General features: G+C 56.9%; 10 protein-coding genes across 10 annotated transcripts; 6 read left to right on the plus strand and 4 right to left on the minus strand.

The window, feature by feature from the left end:
- Positions 1 to 268: 268 nt before the first annotated feature.
- On the plus strand, positions 269 to 2,511 carry B0T15DRAFT_530724 (uridine kinase family-domain-containing protein). Its single transcript, XM_062869191.1, has 9 exons — positions 269 to 708; positions 775 to 852; positions 911 to 960; positions 1,031 to 1,175; positions 1,232 to 1,274; positions 1,334 to 1,419; positions 1,473 to 1,542; positions 1,592 to 1,823; positions 1,893 to 2,511. Exons 1-9 carry the CDS (start codon positions 493 to 495, stop codon positions 2,374 to 2,376), a joined length of 1,404 nt encoding a protein of 467 aa, XP_062723415.1. The 5' UTR covers positions 269 to 492; the 3' UTR covers positions 2,377 to 2,511.
- A 472-nt stretch (positions 2,512 to 2,983) lies between these two features.
- On the plus strand, positions 2,984 to 5,508 carry B0T15DRAFT_184872 (uncharacterized protein). The gene is made up of 2 exons (XM_062862359.1): positions 2,984 to 5,285; positions 5,347 to 5,508. Exon 1 carries the CDS (start codon positions 3,228 to 3,230, stop codon positions 5,223 to 5,225), a length of 1,998 nt encoding a protein of 665 aa, XP_062723416.1. The 5' UTR covers positions 2,984 to 3,227; the 3' UTR covers positions 5,226 to 5,285; positions 5,347 to 5,508.
- Positions 5,509 to 5,729: 221 nt separating this feature from the next.
- B0T15DRAFT_394252 (ribosome biogenesis protein Nop53/GLTSCR2) lies at positions 5,730 to 7,093 on the minus strand (the record flags this gene model as incomplete). The annotated part of the gene is made up of 2 exons (XM_062864721.1): positions 5,730 to 6,891; positions 6,942 to 7,093. 2 exons carry the CDS (start codon positions 7,091 to 7,093, stop codon positions 5,730 to 5,732), a joined length of 1,314 nt encoding a protein of 437 aa, XP_062723417.1.
- Positions 7,094 to 7,591: 498 nt separating this feature from the next.
- B0T15DRAFT_484705 (ras family-domain-containing protein) lies at positions 7,592 to 8,462 on the plus strand (the record flags this gene model as incomplete). Its single annotated transcript, XM_062866236.1, has 5 exons — positions 7,592 to 7,644; positions 7,701 to 7,726; positions 7,785 to 7,873; positions 7,932 to 8,061; positions 8,128 to 8,462. 5 exons carry the CDS (start codon positions 7,592 to 7,594, stop codon positions 8,460 to 8,462), a joined length of 633 nt encoding a protein of 210 aa, XP_062723418.1.
- Positions 8,463 to 8,817: 355 nt separating this feature from the next.
- On the minus strand, positions 8,818 to 9,989 carry B0T15DRAFT_184973 (ribosomal protein L24e-domain-containing protein). Its single transcript, XM_062862360.1, has 2 exons — positions 9,752 to 9,989; positions 8,818 to 9,674 (listed from the first exon to the last, which is right to left on the minus strand). The coding sequence occupies exons 1-2, from the start codon at positions 9,825 to 9,827 to the stop codon at positions 9,085 to 9,087; spliced, it is 666 nt and encodes a 221-aa protein (XP_062723419.1). The 5' UTR covers positions 9,828 to 9,989; the 3' UTR covers positions 8,818 to 9,084.
- Positions 9,990 to 11,545: 1,556 nt separating this feature from the next.
- Positions 11,546 to 11,869, plus strand: B0T15DRAFT_493106 (uncharacterized protein; the record flags this gene model as incomplete). Its single annotated transcript, XM_062866918.1, has 1 exon — positions 11,546 to 11,869. The coding sequence occupies one exon, from the start codon at positions 11,546 to 11,548 to the stop codon at positions 11,867 to 11,869; it is 324 nt and encodes a 107-aa protein (XP_062723420.1).
- Positions 11,870 to 12,811: 942 nt separating this feature from the next.
- B0T15DRAFT_395256 (uncharacterized protein) lies at positions 12,812 to 13,810 on the minus strand (the record flags this gene model as incomplete). Its single annotated transcript, XM_062864771.1, has 4 exons — positions 12,812 to 13,257; positions 13,323 to 13,411; positions 13,473 to 13,498; positions 13,571 to 13,810. 4 exons carry the CDS (start codon positions 13,808 to 13,810, stop codon positions 12,812 to 12,814), a joined length of 801 nt encoding a protein of 266 aa, XP_062723421.1.
- A 2,111-nt stretch (positions 13,811 to 15,921) lies between these two features.
- B0T15DRAFT_510894 (uncharacterized protein) lies at positions 15,922 to 18,057 on the plus strand (the record flags this gene model as incomplete). The annotated part of the gene is made up of 5 exons (XM_062867880.1): positions 15,922 to 16,111; positions 16,167 to 16,361; positions 16,431 to 16,682; positions 16,745 to 16,803; positions 17,143 to 18,057. 5 exons carry the CDS (start codon positions 15,922 to 15,924, stop codon positions 18,055 to 18,057), a joined length of 1,611 nt encoding a protein of 536 aa, XP_062723422.1.
- Positions 18,058 to 18,316: 259 nt separating this feature from the next.
- Positions 18,317 to 19,897, plus strand: B0T15DRAFT_554572 (uncharacterized protein). The gene is made up of 2 exons (XM_062870358.1): positions 18,317 to 19,322; positions 19,413 to 19,897. Exons 1-2 carry the CDS (start codon positions 18,687 to 18,689, stop codon positions 19,785 to 19,787), a joined length of 1,011 nt encoding a protein of 336 aa, XP_062723423.1. The 5' UTR covers positions 18,317 to 18,686; the 3' UTR covers positions 19,788 to 19,897.
- Positions 19,897 to 20,936, minus strand: B0T15DRAFT_185115 (uncharacterized protein). Its single transcript, XM_062862361.1, has 2 exons — positions 20,469 to 20,936; positions 19,897 to 20,346 (listed from the first exon to the last, which is right to left on the minus strand). The coding sequence occupies exons 1-2, from the start codon at positions 20,696 to 20,698 to the stop codon at positions 20,007 to 20,009; spliced, it is 570 nt and encodes a 189-aa protein (XP_062723424.1). The 5' UTR covers positions 20,699 to 20,936; the 3' UTR covers positions 19,897 to 20,006.
- Between the last annotated feature and the right edge of the window lie 193 nt (positions 20,937 to 21,129).

Raw genomic sequence — 21,129 nt, forward strand, 5'->3', positions numbered from 1 at the left:
GTGCGTGCTCACACTGGTTGTTGAGCGGCGGGTGGGAGAGAAAAGTTGACGAAGCGAGGGTTGGACGAAAAGCGCAAATGAAGCGAGTTAAAAGCTGCAGCTCGTGGAGCTGCGGCGGGTCCTCGTCATGGCGACGGGTGGCGGGCACGTGCTATGCAGCTGGCTGGCCCAGGTATCCACTGGAAGCCCCACCTGGAATGCCCCACGCTCAGATAACCCTAAAACGGCAGGCAAGATCTAACTGCCTTATTAGATCTCGAGCTTGTCAGGCAAATACAGATGAGGCACCGGGCAATGGGCAGAGGCATCTTCCTAAAATTCGTCATCGGTAAGGGTACCTTTATATCTTCCTGGATGCCCAAAATGCAGGCGCACCATCAGTAATTACAGGCTTACAACTTATCGTCACCTAAGCCCTCCGCCTACCCCTCCTTCCTCAACACCGACTAAGGTACCCTCTTACCTTTTAAGTGCCTAAACGTCCCACACATCATGCCGGCACCCGTGCCCATCGAGCCGGAAGCCTTCCTCAACGGCACGACAGACCCCGAGACAGACAGCACCATCGCCACAAGGGCTCACTACGCACCTCCATGGGCCGATGTCAGCATCATTGGCATCGCCGGTAGTTCTGGTTCGGGCAAGTCGACATTGTCCCAAGCCATCGTGAACAAGCTCAACCTGCCGTGGGTTGTTATTCTGTCCATCGTAAGTGTAGAGGCAGCTCGAAGCATGGGTGGCACACTGGCTTATTCTTCTCGACCGCACAAAAAGGATTCGTTCTACAAGAGCCTAGATGCGGAGTCGTCAAAGAAGGCGTTCCGGAACGAGTACGACTTTGACGCGCCAGACGTAAGCCCAAGGTGCTACCCCCGGGTTGTCCAACATACCAGGCTCACCATTACCTCAGGCCATAGATTTCGATGCCCTCGTAGAGCGCCTGCAGGATCTTAAAGCCGGGTAAGCAGCTGCTTGGATGTTGGATAAGCCCAATCCAAGGCTCCAAGCTGACCATGCCCCTTGAATGTAGGAAACGTGCCGAGATCCCGGTATATTCCTTTGAGAAGCATGCCCGTCTGGACCGGACAATGTCCATATACTCGCCGCATGTCCTCATCGTCGAGGGTATATTTGCTCTTTACGATCCCAGAGTCCTCAGCTTGATGGACATGAAGGTGAGCTTTAGCCCGTCTATCCGCGCAGCGTGCCGGAAGCTGAATGGGCCACCAAGATCTTCTGCGAGGCCGATGCAGACACGTGCCTCTCAAGAAGGAGTATGTAACCATCTGATATCTGTCCCTTCTTTCTATCGCAGTTTCTGACAGACTCCAAGTACTGCGCGACCAAAAAGAGCGTGGTCGCGACATCCACGGCATTATCAAACAATGGTTTACCTTTGTGAAGCCAAATTTTGAAAAGGTAGGCCATTTCTCGTCTGTCAACTGGAACAACACGCTGACGCGCTTCTGCAGTACGTCAACCCTCAACGAAATGTCGCCGACATCATCGTGCCTCGAGGAGTCGAGAACCAGGTTGCAATGAGTAAGTCGGATGACCCCCGGTAAGGCGAGGGAGGGATTGACCGGAGCAGCCATGGTGGTCCAGTTTATTCAGCAGAAGCTGCTCGAGAAATCGGCACGCCACCGCGCAGCACTCACGCGTCTGGAAATCGGGGCACAGTCCGAGCCGCTTTCGTCTAAGGTTGTCGTCGCGAAGCAGACCACACAGATGCGCGGCATGAACACCATCATCCACGACATCGACACTTCGAGTGAAGACTTCATCTTTTACTTTGACCGCCTCGCCGCGCTATTGGTCGAGCAGTACGTCGCGAAGCAGCCATCCCACCGCGTGCCCTCTATTTCTTGACGGGAACTGATAGATGGATACAGGGCGCTGAACAACATCCCCTTCCTCTCATCTGACATCACCACGCCACAAGGTCTCACCTACCTCGGGCTGCGCCCCAAGGGCGAGGTCTCCGCCGTCATCGTCCTCCGCGGCGGCGCGGCGCTCGAAGCGGGCCTTCACCGATGCATAACCGACTGCAAAACCGGGCGGATGCTCATCCAGAGCAACATTCGGACGGGCGAGCCCGAGCTACACTACCTGGTTCTGCCCCCGGACATCGACCAGCACGAGGCGGTTCTACTCCTGGACGCGCAGATGAGCAGTGGTGGGTCGGCCCTGATGGCGGTGCAAGTGCTCATTGACCACGGCGTCAAGGCGGAGAGGATCGTCTTGGTGACATACAGCGCCGGACGCATAGGCCTGCATAGGTTGACGAAGGTCTTCCCTGGGATCACGGCCGTAATCGGCCAGATCGTGCAGGATATTGAAGAGAGATGGGTGGAGAAGAGGTATTTCCGGTGCTAGAAGGCTGTCAGTCACTCGGAGGCGTTGGGAGTGTTCACGGTAGGTCGGCGGTTGCATAGCCTGGCGTTCTCAGTTGATCCACCTATAGTGCGCAGAAGGACCTGAAGATATTCCGAGCCCCCAGGGCACACTGCGTCCGGTGCTGATGCTCCTGTGGTCGTATATGCGCTGTGTCTGTGGTCGTTTGATGTTGGGGACAGGATCTCACATTTCCGCCCCTGAATCTGTGCACATGAGGGCTTCCAATGACAGGGCCTACATTGCCACCTGTAGGTCGCTCGAAGCTATCCGTTCCGTAGGATGCGCTTCCGAAGAGTGACCGCCATACGAGTCGGCATCTGAGATGGTAGACAAAGCTATGACAGCGAGGACAGTAACAACACAGCAGAAGCCCATCCAATACAGTACATGTGTATGTGTATGTACTGTATTCCGTACTATCTGCACGGAGTAGTACAGTGCAGGAACCCGGAAATAATGAACGAACTTCAAGTTGTGAAGGACCCGAATGCTGTAGCGTAGTGGGGCAATCTGGCCGATCAGGGCCTCACCTATGTAGGGGCCCACTTCGCTACAGTGCAGGTAAGGTAATGACGTACGCCTTGCATCTTATTAACCACCATGCGGCTACGACGGGAGGCATCAACACCTCGCTTCTCGCTTCAGTATTCTTAAACTCTCGTTTCATACTTACCCAACGCCAATGTCTTTGGACATGCTTGCGCCACTTCACTAACACTTCGCTTCCGCATCTTGATGAACAATCGCTAAGGAGGAACTTCCGAAATTTAGATTATCGCAGCTTCGTTGACGTCAGAAGAAGGCAGAAGGTCAACACCAATCTTTCGACGATGATGCTGGGCTATCGAGCGGCCCGACAAATTGGTCGGCTCGGGGCCCGAGGCGTAAACGCGACGGCGAGATTTCAATGCAGCAGGACACAGACCCAGTCATTATTTACCAGAACGTCACTCAAACCGTCGCCAACTTGGCAACGGAGAAAGAGCGCACTTGATAACCCGAGACTTGTGGATCGGATTCTACCCGCGCGACTCGTGCTCACGCGCCAATTATCCGGAAGGCCGCTCCCACAGACAAGATCAAGATTTCTGAACTTCTGCTATCGTGCCGCCGCGTGGTTCGGTGGCTCGGTAGTGATCCTAGGTGTCGGGATCGTCGGCTTCTTCCTCTATGATGCGTCGACATACCGTTTGCACGCCAGTCAAACCGACATTGCCGTCTCGGCTCTTGCGATCAACCCCCGCCGCGGCGGGCCCAAGAACCTCCCGATTCTGGAGATTTTCCTTGACGACGATGACAGCGAGGAAGCGCGCAGGCACAAGGATAAACCCAGGCTAGTGATTCTGGGCGGCGGCTGGGGCGGCGTCTCGCTGCTGAAGGAGCTTGCCCCGGAGAATTACCATGTCACCGTCATTTCGCCCGCCAACTACTTCCTGTTCACGCCTATGCTGCCGTCCGCGACGGTTGGGACACTCGGGCTGAGGTCGCTGGTGGAACCCATCCGGAGAATCATACACGGCGTGGGCGGCCACTATCTCCGCGCCCGCGCTGAGGACGTCGACTTCTCTTCTCGGCTGATTGAGGTCTCGCAGACAGACTGCAACGGCAACGAACAGAGGTTCTATGTTCCCTACGATAAGCTAGTGATTGCGGTGGGCTCCGTCACCAATCCGCATGGCGTGAAGGGCCTGGAGAACTGCCATTTTCTCAAGGACATCAACGACGCGCGGGATATCCGGAACAAGATCATCCAGAACCTTGAGCTTGCCTGCCTCCCGACGACAACGGACGACGAGCGGAAGCGGCTACTGTCATTTGTCGTGAGCGGTGGTGGGCCGACCGGGGTCGAGTTCGCGGCCGAGCTCTTCGATCTACTCAACGAGGACCTGATCGAGCTCTTCCCAAAGCTCCTGCGCAACGAGATCTCGGTGCACCTCATCCAGAGCCGCGACCACATTCTAAATACGTACGACGAGACGCTTTCCAAGTACGCCGAGGACCGCTTCGCGCGCGACCAGGTCGAAGTCCTGACCAACTCGCGCGTGAGCGAAGTCCGGCCCGACTCCATTATCTTCACCCAGAAGGGCGAAGGCGGGAAGATCATCACCAAGGAGCTGCCTATGGGCTTCTGCTTGTGGTCCACAGGCGTCTCGCAAAACGAGTTCTGCAAGACCATCGCCAAGAAGCTCGGTCCTTCCCAAACCAACCGCCACGCGCTTGAGACGGACACGCACCTCCGCCTCAACGGCACACCGTTAGGTGACGTATACGCCATAGGCGACTGTGCGACCGTGCAAAACAACGTGGCCGACCACATCGTCAGCTTCCTGCGCAGTCTGGCTTGGAAGCACGGCTCGGACCCAGAGAACCTGCAGCTGCGCTTCGATGACTGGCGCAGCGTCGCCGAGCAGGTAAAGAAGCGCTTCCCGCAAGCCTCGGCCCACCTCAAGCGCCTCGACAAGCTCTTCGCCGAGTACGACCGCGACCATTCGGGGACGCTGAACTTCAGTGAGCTGCGCGAGCTGCTCAAGCAGATCGACAGCAAGCTGACCAGCCTGCCGGCGACGGCGCAGCGCGCCCATCAGCAGGGGCAGTACCTGGCGCACAAGTTCAACAAGCTCGCGCGGGCCACGCCGGGCCTGAAGGCGAACGACATCCAGGAGGGCGACCTGGACGCCGCCGTGTACAAGGCTTTCGAGTATAAGCACCTCGGGAGCCTGGCGTACGTTGGCAACTCGGCCGTGTTCGATCTCGGCCAGGGCAGGGGTTGGCCGGCGGGCTGTGGGCCGTGTACGCGTGGAGGAGTATCTACTTTGCGCAGAGCGTGAGCTTCCGGACGAGGGTGCTAATGGCAATGGATTGGGCGAAGAGGGGTTTGTTTGGGAGAGGTGAGTTACTGACCTTTGCCGAACCTTCTTCTGGCGTGGACACTGGCTAACATTGTGGTAGATCTCATGAGCTACTAGGAGCAAGATCTGATGAGATACCAGGACGATTGACCGCCAGGGGTGTTCGATTGATAGGTGCGTTGATTTATTATAGATCTAATGAAGCCTAGGCGCTGTCTGTTAAATGGATAGACTGTGACCCAGGATACGGTCCCCGCCATACTGTAACTTACTCGTTGGATTGTCGACCCCAATTCTTCCTGGCGGGAGTGCTCTTAATCTAGTTCTTTGGGGGAGCCGAATAACGGAACAACTGGACTCCCAAGGCAGTAGACAACTCGATGACCCTTCAAAGGCGTGGACGAGACGAAAAGCAAAAACTTGAACGTAGCAGAAACTTTGGCGTCTGCAAGAGTAGCTGCCAAGAACATCTATTCCATTTCCTCATATCGTGAAGTCCTTGTAGGTCCATTTCTCGGTAACCTTGGTCTTGGCCTGCTTTCTGAACGGAATCTTCCTCCTGGCCTCCAGCTTGCCCCGGACTAACATGTTCCGATACCTGTCCTTGAGCAAATTGCCTTCAGGCTTGAGCAGCCTGAGGGAATCCTGCAGCTCATCCGGCAGTACCAACTCCAGGTCCTTCTCCGGGAGCTTGAACTTGCCCAGCTGCTTCCGCCGCAACTCCACATTGTCATCCTCCTCCTCACTGGCATCGCTCATCTCGATCTTCGCCAGTTCCATGGCCCGCTCCCGTTCGGCCACCTCGAGCGCGATCTGCTTGATGCGCTCAGCCTGCGCCTGCTTCTGCTTCATGGCGGCTTCGTGCTTCGCCTTCCGCTCCTCCTCCTTCCGGCGCTTGATCCGGTTCCTCTCAGCCTGTGTCTTCCGCCGCGGCCTCTTCGCCTTGACGCTCAGCTCCTCGCCCGCGCTTTCAAACCCTTCCCAAGCGGAATCATCCTCCCACTCGGACAGATCCGCCCGTGCTTCGGCAGCCTCAGCCTCCGCTGCCGACCGCGCCGCCGCCTCCAGCTTCTGGCGCTCCGCCTTGAGGGCCTCGATCCTCTTCCGCTCGGCTTCCACGGCCTTCTCGCTCTCCTCGATCAGCCGCTCCTGGTAGTCGCTGAAGACGGGGTTGTAACTGTGGCCGCCTTTGGGCTTCGGTACCGCAGGAACCGCCTTCCCGCTGGCTGCTAACGAGATAGGCTGTTGCTCAAGCGTCTTAGGCTTCTTCAGCGGTTCTGGCTTGGGGAGGAACGGGAGCTGCTCCACGACTGGGTCCTGTTTCGGCTCAGCCCACACGTCGTACTCGGCATCCACCACCTCGACTGTTGATTCGTGGTGCCCGTCGGCGACCTTCTTTATCCTCGACAGCTCCTTGTGTGTGACATAGGTGGCACGCTGCCTCTTGACGGGAAGAATGCCGTCGGTCGTCTTGTCTCCAGGTCGCTTGCGGGCGGACACGGCCGGCAACGCTGACCGTTGCGCAATGATCTCGTCGGCCTTCAGGCCCTTCTTGACGTGCTTCGGGAATCGCTTCGTGAGTTCGGCGTCGCCCACGGCATCGATGGTGAAGAGTTCCGACGAGTCCTTTTCAGCGATGACTCCCCTAGGAAACATTAGTTTACTGAGGCTTTGTTGGGTTTAAGCGCCGCTTACCCCTTGATTATCTGGTCGTTGAGCTCCTCGAGACCTTGCTGAACCTCTGAAATGTCGACATTCTTGCGCCACGCCTTCTTGCCTTTCCTGGACGGCTGTTTGTATTGCTGGGGAGCATTCGGATTGCCCGACGGGGCACTTAGCACTGGCATCTTGAAGGAAGGATATGTCGAGGCTCGCTTCAAGTTGATTTCTCGAAGTTCCGACAATTGCACACTCAACAGTTAAACTCCGGGCGCGGCCCCTGGCAACAAATGGTGGGGTCGACCTCTCAAAAATTCAACAACAGGGGGAGCGATAAGATAAGCAGATGCCGCCGGCCCGTCTGGAATCGTGGTCACTGGCAGCTGGCAGCCGGGACATGCCAAGAGCAGCAACAGCGCCATGGGCCCCTTTCGCTTGCCGGTGCCAGAACCGAAGCCGATCGGTCTGTCTACAAAGGAATACGGATACCTACTCGAATTTACATATTGCGCCAGCCAGTGCACAGGGATACTCGACTTAGAACGGTTTCTGTCATAGTTTTAAAAAGTTCAAATCTCGTGCGGGACCGAGACTGTCTTCGTTTCACACCATCATCACCTCGAAGCTCTGTCCGGCGCATCCCTGGCAACACGCAACGACCGTACCTTACTCATCACACTATCACCATGGCGCAAGCAGGAACTGGCGGGTCGTACAACAACCCGCTGAAGAAGTTCAAGTACTTGCATTCCAACCTGCGCCGCCGTGGCTCTGGCTTGCTAACGTTGGCGACAGACTCGTCTTTCTTGGAGAACAGAGTGGTATGCCGGGCACCCAACGGCGAACGACTGGGCTTAGCTAAACATACATGCGACACAGTTGGCAAGACGTCGCTCATCACACGCTTCATGTACGACTCGTTCGACAACATGTATCAAGCCACGATCGGCATCGACTTTCTCTCCAAGGCAAGCCCCGATGATCCGCGCAGGAGCCGTCGCAGCCAATGCTGACCAAACCTGGTAGACAATGTATCTAGAGGACAGGACAGTGCGGTTACAGCTTTGGGACACAGCAGGGCAGGAGAGGTTTAGGAGCTTGATCCCGTCCTACATCAGGGACTCGAGCGTGGCGGTGGTGGTCTACGACATTTCAAGTGCGTGCGCTGGCTGCAACCCCCTTAGCGCAACATACTAACACACCCAACCCACCGGATCTCCAGACGCGAAGAGTTTCCAAAACACAAGGAAATGGATCGACGATGTGCGCGCCGAGCGGGGGAACGATGTCATCATCGTCCTAGTCGGCAACAAGACGGATCTCAACGACAAGCGCGAGGTGACGACGCAGCAGGGCGAGGAGGAGGCGAAGCGCAACAACCTGATGTTTGTCGAAACGAGCGCCAAGCTGGGCCACAACGTTAAGCTGCTGTTCAAGAGGATAGCCCAGGCGCTGCCGGGGATGGAGGGCTCCGACGCCGCCGCGCAGGCGTCCAGCCAGATGATCGACGTCAAGACGCCCACGGCTCCGCAGCCGCAGGAGGGATGCGCGTGCTGAATGTTCAGGCGGAGGTGGGTCTGTCCGCTGAGATGCGAGCCTGAGCCTGGGACGACCAGGTAGGCAGGAAGATGTTTGGTCGTCTGCATCAGCGTTATACATGAATCAATCTAATAATATGTACACGACGTTCCTTGACTCTGTCGGTATCGACAGTCTTTTTGCAGCCATTTTCCGCATCTATATTTGGTAGACGTTTGGATGGATCTGAAAACACCCTCGACAGCATAACACGCAAAGCCTCTCGATTACAACTCTCCGCTCGCGAGCCTGACCAGACCGATGTATTTAGCCGCTGGGGAATACCAAGATACCTGCCTAACCACATGCCTATGATTTGGTGATACGTCCGTAATATCAACGCCAATTCGCCATTTTCCCAACCGGTAGTGTCTCTTAAGCGTGCTCCAGCGACCCGAGGACTTGCATTCGAACCGGGGCCATTGCCTTAGGCTCCGGAGAATCTGCTTCTCGGCATAGCCGTAGGCGGTGCTGCACGATACCAGCACCCGCTCTTGGCCCAGCATGACAACCGCCAAAACCCCACGGAGGCAGTCTTGGGAGCCAAGGGAAGCAGAGCGTCGCGAGAATAGGGCCAGACATCCCATTAGCAACAGATCGCTTAATCCGTATCCATTCCATCGTCGTCGTCTTCGTCGTCGTCGTCGTCCATATCCTCCTCCATGCGACCGCCCATCGACTCGGTGATCTCCTCGACACCTCCGTCCGTCCGCACCCGCAGCCTGCGCACCTCGCCGCCGAACGCCTTGCTCTTCTTGCTCGCCCGCGCGTTGGCCAGCTCCTCGCGCTCGAGCTCTTCGACGTCGACGCCCCGCTCGGCCGCCAGCTCGGCCAGGCGGCGCTTCTCGCTGCCGCGCAGGCGCGGTAGCAGGTGCTCGTTCTCGGCGACGAGCTTGCGGGCGGCGGCGAGCTCGCGGGCGCGCTTGCCGGCCATGCGCTTCTTGTAGAAGACGCGCTCACGGCGGGCGCGGATCTCGCTGATGCGCTCCATGGCCTTGAGCGTCTTGGCGAAGAGCTCGCGGTCGTAGCGCACGGGCACGTTGCGCCGCGCCGCGAACTGCAGCGTGCTGTCCACCACCATCTCCTTGCCCGCGTTCTTGCGGTACGCCTTGGTCCACTTGAGCTTGCGTGGGTTGCGCTTCATCTTGAAGTTCTTGTGGCACTTGGACCGGCAGAACCGGAAGGATTTGCCTGGAGATTGAGGAAAGAGTCAGTTATGGCTGTTCTCTACACTCTATGCCTGTTAAAGGGGCGTTGAGGCGACGAACCGTCATTTCTCATAAAGGTAATGCCCTTGCTGGGCCATGCGGGCCTCCCGCAGAAGAAGCAGTTGTCGACACGCATCGTGGAGCTCGGAATCGACGCTTGTCTTTGGTAACAGGAGCACAACCTCAACGGGGTTGATGCACACCTTGGGACCGTCTGCAAAAATTGACCGCCTTTGCCAAGGGTGGGGATGCTTATCGCTTATCGCTGGTCATCAAGAATGCCCAGGGTTAGGGGTGATGTCCTGAAGTGCCTGACGAGCTGGCACGTGCTGCGCACGGACTGTCTCCGTGTCATTTCTACGCTGAGCCAACTCAGCCAAGTGCCTGTGATTATCCGTCAACAGCCTGTGCATCAGTTGCTTCCTCCCTCGGTTGTTCAGTTGTGAACAGAATCTAAGTATATGAAGCTAGATCCCAAGTTGGTGCATCGTGAGTCAGCGCCTCTCAATGCCTCGCATGTCGGTACGTACCTCCTTCGTGCGAATCGTCCATGCGCGGATCTTGTTCCCCGGGCCCAGGAATCCAATGCCAAGGTAATTGGATGTCTGCAGGGAGTCGTTTCGAGGCCCACTTCCCGGACGAGGAGGGTCTCACGAGACCATGAGTCGTGGTGGGCTTCTCTACTTCGCACAGCTTGACGGATACAATTGTCCGTAAGTCTGCGTCCAAGGACTTTAACCATCAAACTGGACGATTTCTCGGGTAATATCATTGGGAAGCTCGCTCTTCATACCATAGCAGCACGTCGTCGCGACTGCAGGGCCGGGTCAAGCAAATCTCGATCGGGCTCTCCACCAACTCCACCTTGAATGCGGAGGTGGAGTCCGGGGTTGTGGAGCTTCACCGTTAGGGGGTCCACAGTGCCTTGCCTTACACGCTAACACAACAGCTCAAAAGCTCCGCTAGGGCAAGCCGAATATCAAGATATGAGATTGAGTATAGAAAACGGCTTTCATATGGATGGTCTAAAGGCTTTGATACTTCCCACAGCCCATTGTGGTCTATCGACCCGACCAATCTTGTTGTTGCAACTGACGGTTATTCGATTTCATTCCGTCACAAAGTGACAGAGGTGGCGCCATTCCAGTTGTCATCTCGATTTATTGAGAGGAACAAAGCTGTGGCAAGCGGAAGCCATGCGAGCATGGACTGACCTTTGCAATCATTGGTGCTGGATGAATGCGCCGTCTGGCAACTGTTACCCCGCTCTGCCACTGGGCAACCGCCGGTGTCTGTGTGGTCTGGGCTTACAGCCAGCCTCCCTGGGAACCTTGGGAAGGGAGGTCCCCGGATGAAGTCATTGGTAGAGAGTCATGGGCAGCTCCTTTCACTTGACAGGCAGCTGGGAGGAGGCGACCTTCCATCACGCCGTCCGTGTCGGTCGCCCATCCCTTTCAAATAGGGCATGCCCTCGTGTGCTTCCCCTCTTCTCCTCCTCTTTGTACTACATCAGCTTCGCACCAGTTGATGTCACCGCGGTACACCCTCAATCAGCATCGCCTTGTACACATCAGGGTCTTGCAATCATCACGTTCTCATCTCAGCTCCATCGGCACATCGTTCCAGCCCCTATAGTGGTAAGCTTCGGTTTGTTATTATTGTCCTTGGCGGCTTTGTCTCTGTCTAGGCTCGTCAGCCTGCGTGTTTCCGCTTAACAGAGCTGCTTTTTCGCGTCTCCTTGCCTCTCAGTCCGTCGACCTGACACCGGACGGCCGACTAACCTAGGCTATCTCTGACATAGCCAGCCACTAGTCAACAGACAATTCCAAAAGCTCTCATCGACAAACCATCGCAATGCCCATCCGCATTCCCGCTCCCACCAGGACTGAGGTCTTCTGCATGGGCGCTGCAGGCGTCAGCGGCTTCGCTCCGTTCTACCTGATGGCTCCCGGCGCAGAGGAGCGGCTCTCCCGCCAGACCGTCAAATGGGCTCCGCGCTGGGAGCGCAACATCACCATGTTCAGGAACCCCGTCGAGCGTGGCGTCCAGCGCGTCGCACCTCCCATTGAGAGGACGGTGCAGCGGATCGAACATCGCCTTCCTCTGGAGAAGGCGGCCAAGCGCGCGGAGAAGATGGTGAAGAAGAACTTTGAGAGGATGGGCCTCAGGCGCCCATGAGTGATCCTCCAACACACACATGTTTGCGATGGAATAACAACATTGTGCGATGGAGGTTTGCGTCGTTGCGAAGGTATGGGTTCCCTGCTACCCTGTACAGACTATTCAAAGCATACCATGGCATCTCTGGCTGTTAGGTGCGATGTTTCGATGGAGGAAAGGGGTTAGCGTACTCTTGTTGGAACCTGCTGGAGGAACTGTCGTCAGGGCAGCAGTTACACACACGGGACAATGCAATAGCATGTATTCTTAGGGGGCTCTTACCTCACCGTCGTCAGTAGAGCAAAGTAAACAACGCTTCGCGAAGGACTGGCCACTCTTAACCCTTCCTTGTGTCGCACGACAGCGGAAAGAACCGTGTCATAGAACCTCAGCCTCCCGTGTCACCAGCCACTACCTCGGCCTCCCCATCAGTGCTCCACCTCCGATAGATATAGTGCATGCCTGAATATTCTTGCTTGTAGGTCCGTGCTTAGGTAGTTTACTTTCTATTTCATCTTCACACTCGAAACGGAGAATCATGGATAAGAAAGAAGAAAAAGGACATATCTCTCGAACTATATATTTCCAAGTTACCTACTATACTACACCGATTGCAACACACTAGGCCTCAGACTTGTATTCTCCACCATTGTTCTGACTTCTCACCCGGATCCTGTGTGCAGTCGGGGGCTCGAGATCGGGTCCCTTGCCGCCGCAAGTATGTTTCAAACACTTTGACAGTGACGTTAAGCAACGCCACGAACTGCTCATCAGGCGCGCGAGAGGTGACTGACCGGTGTTTGACAGAAGGCGTGCCAGGTCGCTGCATTCCTAGCCTTTGGCCTTTTATCGGTGTTAACTTCTCATCATCACGGCAAAATTAGCTAGTACTTACTAGTAGTACACTATTGCGAGACCCGCCGCATCCTCATCGGGTGCCTACAGAAGTATGACAGAACCTCATCCGCGTCTATGTCTCCCATCCGAGGCCTCTAGTAACAACCGTCCAAGAAACACCCTAGCCTTCTCCAGCCCTTCATCATCCACACTCCCCAGCCTAACCCACTCATCCACCGCCATGCGCGCATGCCGCGTCGCGTTGACCATGTCCCCCTTCAGGAAATACAGATCGGCCAGCGTGTCGTAGTACGCGGCCATGAGCGGCGGCTGCATATCCCACTCGCCAAACATGAGCCACTCCTCCGTCATGACGATCGCGTCGTGGTAGAACCCTTCGCTCCGCGCGTTCGCGATTGTCTCCCGCAGGCTCTTGATCTTCTGTCGCCAGGCCTCGGATTCATCCAGATCGGGCGTCGGGCCGGTGCAGAGCGGGCAGGTGCAGTCGAAGCCCCAGTGGGATTTCAGGTATTGGCGGCGGACGGGGGAAGGAGTTTCGAGGGGCACGTCTTGCTGAGGTCAGAAACCTAAGTGTGGGAAGTGGCATTTGAATGGGGAGAAGGTGGTGGCTTACAGCTCAGGGTGATTTCGTCGCCGGGCTCGATGGCGTGATATGCGACTACTTCCATGGTCAGGCGGCGCTCTGAGAAGCGGTAGTATGCGCTGCCTGGGTGTTAGTTACCCGGTAGAAAATAGTGAGGTTGAGATGGGGAAAAGGGCTTACTTTGGCCTGCATGAATGGTTGATCCTCTAGTATGCCCGTGTTATTTTAGCCCGAAGTTCACTTGCCGGTCATTTCGGAACTTGAAGCTCATAACATACCGCAACCTCAGTAAACAAACCAACATGTACCTCCTCATCCCCCACCATGACCGTGTGGGAGTTCGGCCCCAGAACCGCATCCACCTCGTGCTCGGCTGTTCCACGAGACAGCCCGTACACTCTGCTCCGCGTCGCTTCAGGCAGCTGGTTGATAGCTTGCTTGAGGACGCGGCGCCGATGGTGCGGTTTGGTGTCGCCCAAGAACGAGACGCTGATAAGCAGGGCCGGCAGGTCGACCATGAAGATCTCGCCCCGTCGGATCCTGCGTCTTGCGACTACGCCCATGCCCTTTCCGGGGACGGGGATTACTTTGTATGATGCCGGGCCAACCGAGCCACGGCTGACGGGCATCGGCCCATCCTCGAATACTCCAAGGCCGATCAGGTGAGAGGCCGTGGTGGTGGCCGTTACGATGCTTGTTCCGTGTCCGTTGCGGAAATCCGCCGAGGTGAATAGGCAGTCAAGTCGAGGTGCATCGTGATTCCGCGGTGCTTGGGTCATGCATTTGGGAGGGTATGACCACGATAATAAGGCATCGTGCTCGTCGGATATGATTCCTATTCTGCCCGGGACGGGGCAGCACGGGGAGCTATATCCCTCGAGTCTTCCCGCGGGCCTGTTTGGACATTGCTCTGCTTGAGCAGGGGCATTGCATGTTCCCCGTACCGCAGCTGGCACAGCTAGGAGCAGGAACAGTGGAAACCATTTTCTAATCTGGTAATAATGAGTCGTATAAGATGCTGCTGCCTCTGGAGTCATTGTATGATGTTGCCGCGCTGGAGAAAGCTTGGATTGCCTCTGGGCAAAAGGGCTGCAAGGGCTTCGGTTGTCCACAACAATCTAACATTGCATCCGTGATGTGCAATGTGTCCATTGCGATAACAATTAGAGACAACTATGAGAAATGCAACCCTCGCTCGGATTTCTAACCTTGCGGAGCTGGCCTTGCTTGCCGAGTTCGGCGATAATAACCGCCGGCTAATTAGGCGTTCCCATGCCAGCGTTTAGTTCTTCACGATCCTGTATAGTCCGTACTGTACTTCGTAAGCCGCGGCGCAACAACAAAAAGCGGCAGAGAGCGCCACTTTAAATCCCGTACTCCGAAGCAAGACGTGAAACATGACAGCGGTATTCGACCATGTATAAAGCTGATGGAGCTCGTGGTTCCAGAGCAACAACCTGAAATAATAGACTCCTCCTGACTTCCACAAGCAATCTCATGGCACTCCGAACAATTTCTTCCCCATTATCCTCCACCCAATGTGCCCCTCCCCTAGATGATACTCATGAAGCTGGAGGAAATGCAAGGTGACTAAACAGGGTCCTGATGATGACTGGGAGCAAGAGCGATTGATTGATTGATGTAACTGGCACCAGGCCAGGGCCAAACGAATGAAGATGTGGTAGGCTAGTGTTGTGTGTAAGAGGGATGAAGAGTCCCAGTGCCCAGAGAATTCCAGACCCAGTTAAATACTGCATCCACGCCCGCATCGTAACCTTCCGTGCACGGCCCAAGTACGAACGAAAGAGAAGAGGTAATTCAGGTACCTTACCTACCAGGTAGTAAAACGAAAGGAGATACCTGGCTGTGTTGAGGAACTTAGCAGCCTCCGTAGACGGCGATGCTGGGTGTACCGGGCCTATTCTGGTCCGTGGGAGGCAAGGGAGCTTCCATAATAAGCCGAGAGCCTGCTGGTCTGAGCATCTGAGACTACCTGTCTGAGCACTGAGATCAGACTCTACGATCTTCTAGCAGGTTTGGGATTGTGGGTACCTACCCTTCGACTGCCGAGACCGATCTATGCACCCCAGATTCTCGGCTGGAATCGATGCATGATCTGGACTCCCACCGCCGGTAGCCAACATATCCGAGCACACACCCGTTTGCTGAGCTGTCAGTCGAGCACTCATTCGGGCAGCAATGCCCTGGCACATATACACCACAACCTCGACGCCGGCCAAGGGCCTTCTTGGCAGCCCTGAACCTTCTGGCTAAAGGAGCGGGTCTTATACCTCCCCTTTTGTGTACCAACCGGAAGATTTCGCGGCAAGTTTTACCGTCGAACCACCGAGTCCTGTGCCGCCATGTTGTTTATATAGACACGACCGGTTGCTACCAGCCAACGGCAGATCGCGGAGCGACCACGATTCGGTAGTCGCATGTCGACGGGAGCAAAGTGGGTTGGGCAGCCTATATTCACGGCCCTCATAGACACGCGGCAATGTTGAACAAAGGCTGCCCGCCTGGTCTAGGCCCATTCAGGGGATATATATAAATATTGGGCAAAGACACCGGGCAATACTCATGCCCGTTCCCACCGGCCCCCCCTCGACGATCTTGCCCTGCCACGATGAAGCCAGCTTACTTGCTTGGAACACTGGCCTGCGGGCTCTGCGTGCACGCCAGACGATTCCCAGCTGCCGGGCTAGTGGGCAGACAATGGGGTGGAGGAGGCGGCGGGTTCGGTGGTGGATGGGGAGGAGGTGGCGGCAGTGGAGGGGGTGGAGGAGCAGCCTGCGAATGGACGGGCCACTGCCTTGGTAGGTAGAGCGTCACACGCTGAAGTCTGCGATGGTTTGCCCTGACAAGCCCCAGGTGATGCCTGCGAGACCGAGATTGACTGCGACGGCGACCTCACCTGCCGCGCTGGTCGATGTGCCAATCCAGGAGTCAGTCAACCCGGCGGATGGCCCACTCCAACCACAATCATCTGGACCACGACTGTCTACGTGACGACCTGGCCCACGCCAACGTCCAATCCCACGTGCGAGTGGACTGGTCACTGCGCTGGTTTGTAGTCTCTCGGTCCTCCTAGACAAACGGGGACATTCTAGACGCTGACTTGTACGTCTTCCGCAGGTGACCCATGCGAGGAGGATACCGACTGCGACGGAGACCTCAGCTGTCGCGGCGGCAGATGTGGTGGGGTTGGAGTCCCCCCGATCATCATCACGTCTACGCGCCGGGTGACTACGTCCACACGCCGGGTCACTACCACCACTCGCAGGGTGACGGTTCCGCCCGTTCCCACCCGCTCGACGTCCCGGCCGCAGCCGACCACGACACGGCAGCCTGCTCCAGCCTGTGGCGACAATCCTTTGGCCTGTATCGGTATGTGAGACACCATGAAAGAGAGGTTTAATAGCGCGCTGACTGGCATCCTTTCTGTGTAGGACTTAGCTGTGAGACAGATGCTGACTGCGGCTTCGACTTGATCATCTGCAAGGATGGGGTATGCGGGTTGTGAACCTTGGCGTCGTCTGCTTTTGCTTTGCTGGGTTGTGATTGTGATTACTCTTCGTTGAAGGATTGGGCTCCTGGTTTTGACAAAGTGCACGAAAACCATTGTTCGCCTAGCGCCTTCTGAAGCAATGTTCGTTCTGGACATCGCTAGAAGAAGTCCTTTGTCTGGTTGACCATCCCCTTGCGGCGACCGTCTATTAAAAATGTTATTGTATCCCAAGCTGCAAATATCTCCCCCCTTTAATGGTATCCATCCGGCAGCGGCTTTAGAGGGTTCAGGGACTCCCTTCACTCCAGCCCAACACATCAGACGCAGGATCCGTAACAGTCCAGGTATGTCCGCCTCACGCCCCCCATCCTGGAGCCCTCCCCTGGAGGAGGTGGACAGCGACGAGCCTCTCCCCCACCGGCCTCGGTCGCGTCCGCCATCCCCCGCTTCCACCTCCACGGCGAGCACAACTGCGGCGACCACCGGCATGACATCACGGATCCCAAGTTCCTCCGCAGGCGGTCGTTCGTCCGCCAGGGCGGCAGCAGCAGCAGCAAAGCAGGATCCACCACCACCGCGAGTGCTAGCAGCAGTACCACACCACCGTGGCTCCTCGCCTGCAGCAGGTGTCACGCCCGCGTCACGCTCAACTGCCTGCACGACCTCCCCTGCGGCGACCTGCTCTGCCGCGACTGCCTGGTGGTCGCGGCTCTGAGCGTCAAGCTCGAGATCGAGAAGCGACCGGGCATCATCTGGAACACGCGCGTCAACATGGCCGATACCAGGATCCGTCTTGCCGCAATAACAACAACAACAACAACAACGGCAGCAACAAACAAAGCAGCGACAGACCCGCAGGAGAGGAAGAAAAAGAGGCTGGTCCAGCGGCATGCCGAGTACCACAAGGAAGTGCTCCGTCTCGCGGGACTGACCTGCTGCGGGCTTGACATGCAGCTGGAGCGGTTCCTGCCGTGCCTGTCCCCCGCCGTGTCGCGAGACCTGTGGCTTGCCATTCGATGGGTGGCGTGCGACGAGGAGCCGGCGGAGCAGAGGGCGTGCGCGTGGCCCGACTGTGGCGCGTACCTGCCTGTGTGCTGCAGGTATGAGATGCCCGGCGTGGAAGGATATGCCCGTCGATGGTATTGTGTGGTCTGTCAGGGGAACTCGATGGAGTGTGCGCGGAAGCTGAGGGTCGAGCAGAGGAGTTTTCCGTTTTTGCCTAAGGGCCAGCCGGCGCTGACTCCATCGCGGTAGGGGAGGCATGAGTCTAGACTTTTAGAGAGACTTATTTAGGTGTTGTTGTTGTTGTTGCTTGGTGAAATCGGAAATGTACTGTACTACTAGACCTAGTAGTCCGGGGAAGCGGCCCACCTACTATCAACTGTCTTGAGTGAGATTGAGAACCTTGCCAGCGATGATAAAATGATGCTAGTAATGCAGCCGGTCCTATTGGGTATAGCGCCGCGCGAGAACCACTGCCGAGCTGAAAAAGCTGGCTATTTTCCATCCATATCACTCTCGCGTCTCAACATTGTCCTCCCACCGTCCATGTTTCGTTCGCTCGGCCCCTGCCCTTAAGTCCTGAGCCCTCACACGCGCTCATCACCTCCCGCTTCGTTTGTCGTTCCTCCCCTTTGTCGTGTCCTCTTTATAGCCCTCGAACTCGCAGACCAAGCGAGAAGAAACTCTTAGCTTCAATGGAATCCTTTACAAACATCGTGTGCGGGCCAGTGTATCACAGCATCAATATAGTCAATATCCCGTAAGCGTCATGAGCCCACGGGCCTCGCCGTATCCTACCACATTGACAGTCCAGGTGTACGGGTTCCAGAATCCTTGCTACCATCGTCATCGTCGCCATTATATCCTATATTTGCAGAGAAATGCTCGACTTGCAAACCCTCACGGCGGGGGCGCGAGTCACCGTCTTCGGGTCAGGCAACCAACGGGGCGTTCTATTCGATCCCGTCAAGGACATCCCGTCGCTGGCAGGCAAAGTCATCCTCATCACAGGCGGTGCAGGCGACCTGGGCAAGCAAGTAGCCATCGAGCTGGCACGGCACAACCCGGCACGCATCTACATTGCCGACCTGCCGCGCGCAGACGACGGCGACTCCGTCGTCCGTGCCATCACCCGGGACGCACTGTCCGACTCTGACCAGCACGCTCCTCCCACCCCCATACGCTACCTGGCCGTGGATCTCTCGTCCTTCGAGTCCATCAAGAGAGCGGCGGCTGCGTTTTGCGCCGCCGAAGACCGGCTGGACATCGCCGTGCTCAACGCAGGCATCATGCGCGTGCGGCCCGGCACGACGGCGGAGGGCTACGAGGTGGCCTTCGGCATCAACTACCTTGGCCACGCGCTCCTGACGAGACTGCTGCTGCCAAAACTGCTGCACACGGCCGCGCTGCCGCGGGGCGCCGATGTCCGCGTCGTGGCTGTTTCGAGCGAGGGGCATGCCATGGCGCCCAGGGGCGGCATCCTGTTCGATAAGTTGAAGGGGCCCTGCGAGGATATTGTGAGTTTCAATTGAGGTTTTGTGGGCAGACAGACCGCCGTGCCTCTGAGTTAGTAAATGACGAGGGTTGCTAGCTAAATGCTTTCACAGACATACTACCAACGCTACGGCCAGAGCAAAGTGGCCATCATCGGCTTTGCGCGGGAACTGGCGGCGCGATGTCCTCAAATCAAGACAGTCGCCGTGCACCCGGGGCGGATCATCACGGGGATGGCTCACGGGCTGCGGAAGGAGAGCCTCCTATTCCGCGTTACCGCGCCGCTCTCGCCTTTGTTTTGCGTGCCCGCGGCCATTGGAGTGAGGAACCATCTGTGGGCGGCCACGGGGCCCAACGTGGAGACGGGCAAGTATTACGAGCCCGTGGGCGTGCCAGACAAGGAGACGGCCATCGCCAGAGACCCGACCCTATCGAGGAGACTATGGGAGTGGACGGAGAAAGAGTTTGAGAATGCTATTGAAGTGTGAAAGCACTCTGCAAGGCCAACCAAGGACAACATTTCAGCATATCTCACAGGAGCACAAAGATTCACAAAGTGGCAATGTTGAATTGCACCCTCACTCAACCCCTTTCCCAACATTCCTCCGCCCGCAAGCCACAGGAGATAACTAGCCAACTTCATACCCTAAACTGACCCCCCTCACCAACCCGGCCCCCCCCTTCCTCAGGACACAACCATCAGGTCCTCAGCAAACAACATTAAAACTCGCAATCGGCGCACCACCCCGATTCCCACAGACCCCCGGCGTCTGCAGAGCAAACGAACCCGTGCACCCGGGGTTCTGGTACATGCGCAGGCGGCAGGTGCCGCGCCAGCCGCCCGTGGCCATGACCGACAGGATGTCGCGGCGCTGCCCGCCCTCCCAGAACTCGTGGCAGGCGCCGTTGGGCGCGTTGGCCGACGTCCACGAGACGGGGAACCACAGGAAGTTGAAGCCCGGGCCAGGGGCGCAGTTGGGGTCGAAGCGCCACGCTTGGAGCGTCGCTTCCGTGTTGGGGTTGCCGTTTTGGCGTCGGGTTGGGTTACTAGTGGTAGTAGTATCAGTATTAGTAGTAAGGGTGGTGTTAAAAATGGGGTTGAAAGGGGGGGGGGGGGGAAGAAAAGGGGGAGGAATTGGGGGTTAGAGTAGGTAGTGAGTTTTGCTTACGAGGCAGGGTCATGCAGGCTTCTGGCATCGATGTCCCGTCTCCAGGATGGCGGGCCGTCATTGGCGTTGTCGGCGGTTACTCCGCTTGCAGCCTCAATGTCCCTTCTCCAAGATGGCGGACCGTCGTTGGCATTGTCGGCCGTGACTCCGGTTGCGGTGTCAGTCGGAGCCGCGAGGGTCGTGGCGGCGGAGGAAAGGAGAGAGAGCAGGGACAGGAAAGAGAGCTTCATCTTGGAGGGTCTTTGTGTGTGAGGGAGAGAAGCACTGGTAGCGAGCTGGATGTCTGTAGAAGAGCGTAGCTTGATGGGAGAGAAAGCCGAGCGACACTCGAAACGTCAACCCGGATGAGCGCCTTTGATTATATAGCTATCGTGGGAGTCTCAGAGGCTCCGGCGTTTCGATTGCATGGTCGTCCAAATCATCTTGGATCCCTATTCAGAAGCATCCTTCGACGTATGCCAAGGTTCTATGAGATGGTTGGGAGACTGAAAGGTGAGGTGGTGATGAGTAAGGTCCTGGCGCGGTTTGAGCAATCATTTAACACAGCCAAGAGTCTTTTGCGGCCGCCGGGTCACACATACCTCCCCTTTGAGATGCTCACGCCACATATGATGAACCAGGTCGCTGAAAAGGCGACTAAGTCCATCTAACTCCGCCGTCC

The sequence above is a fragment of the Chaetomium strumarium genome (assembly GCF_033439665.1).
Source record: "Chaetomium strumarium strain CBS 333.67 chromosome Unknown B0T15scaffold_3, whole genome shotgun sequence".
Classification (NCBI taxonomy): domain Eukaryota; kingdom Fungi; phylum Ascomycota; class Sordariomycetes; order Sordariales; family Chaetomiaceae; genus Chaetomium; species Chaetomium strumarium.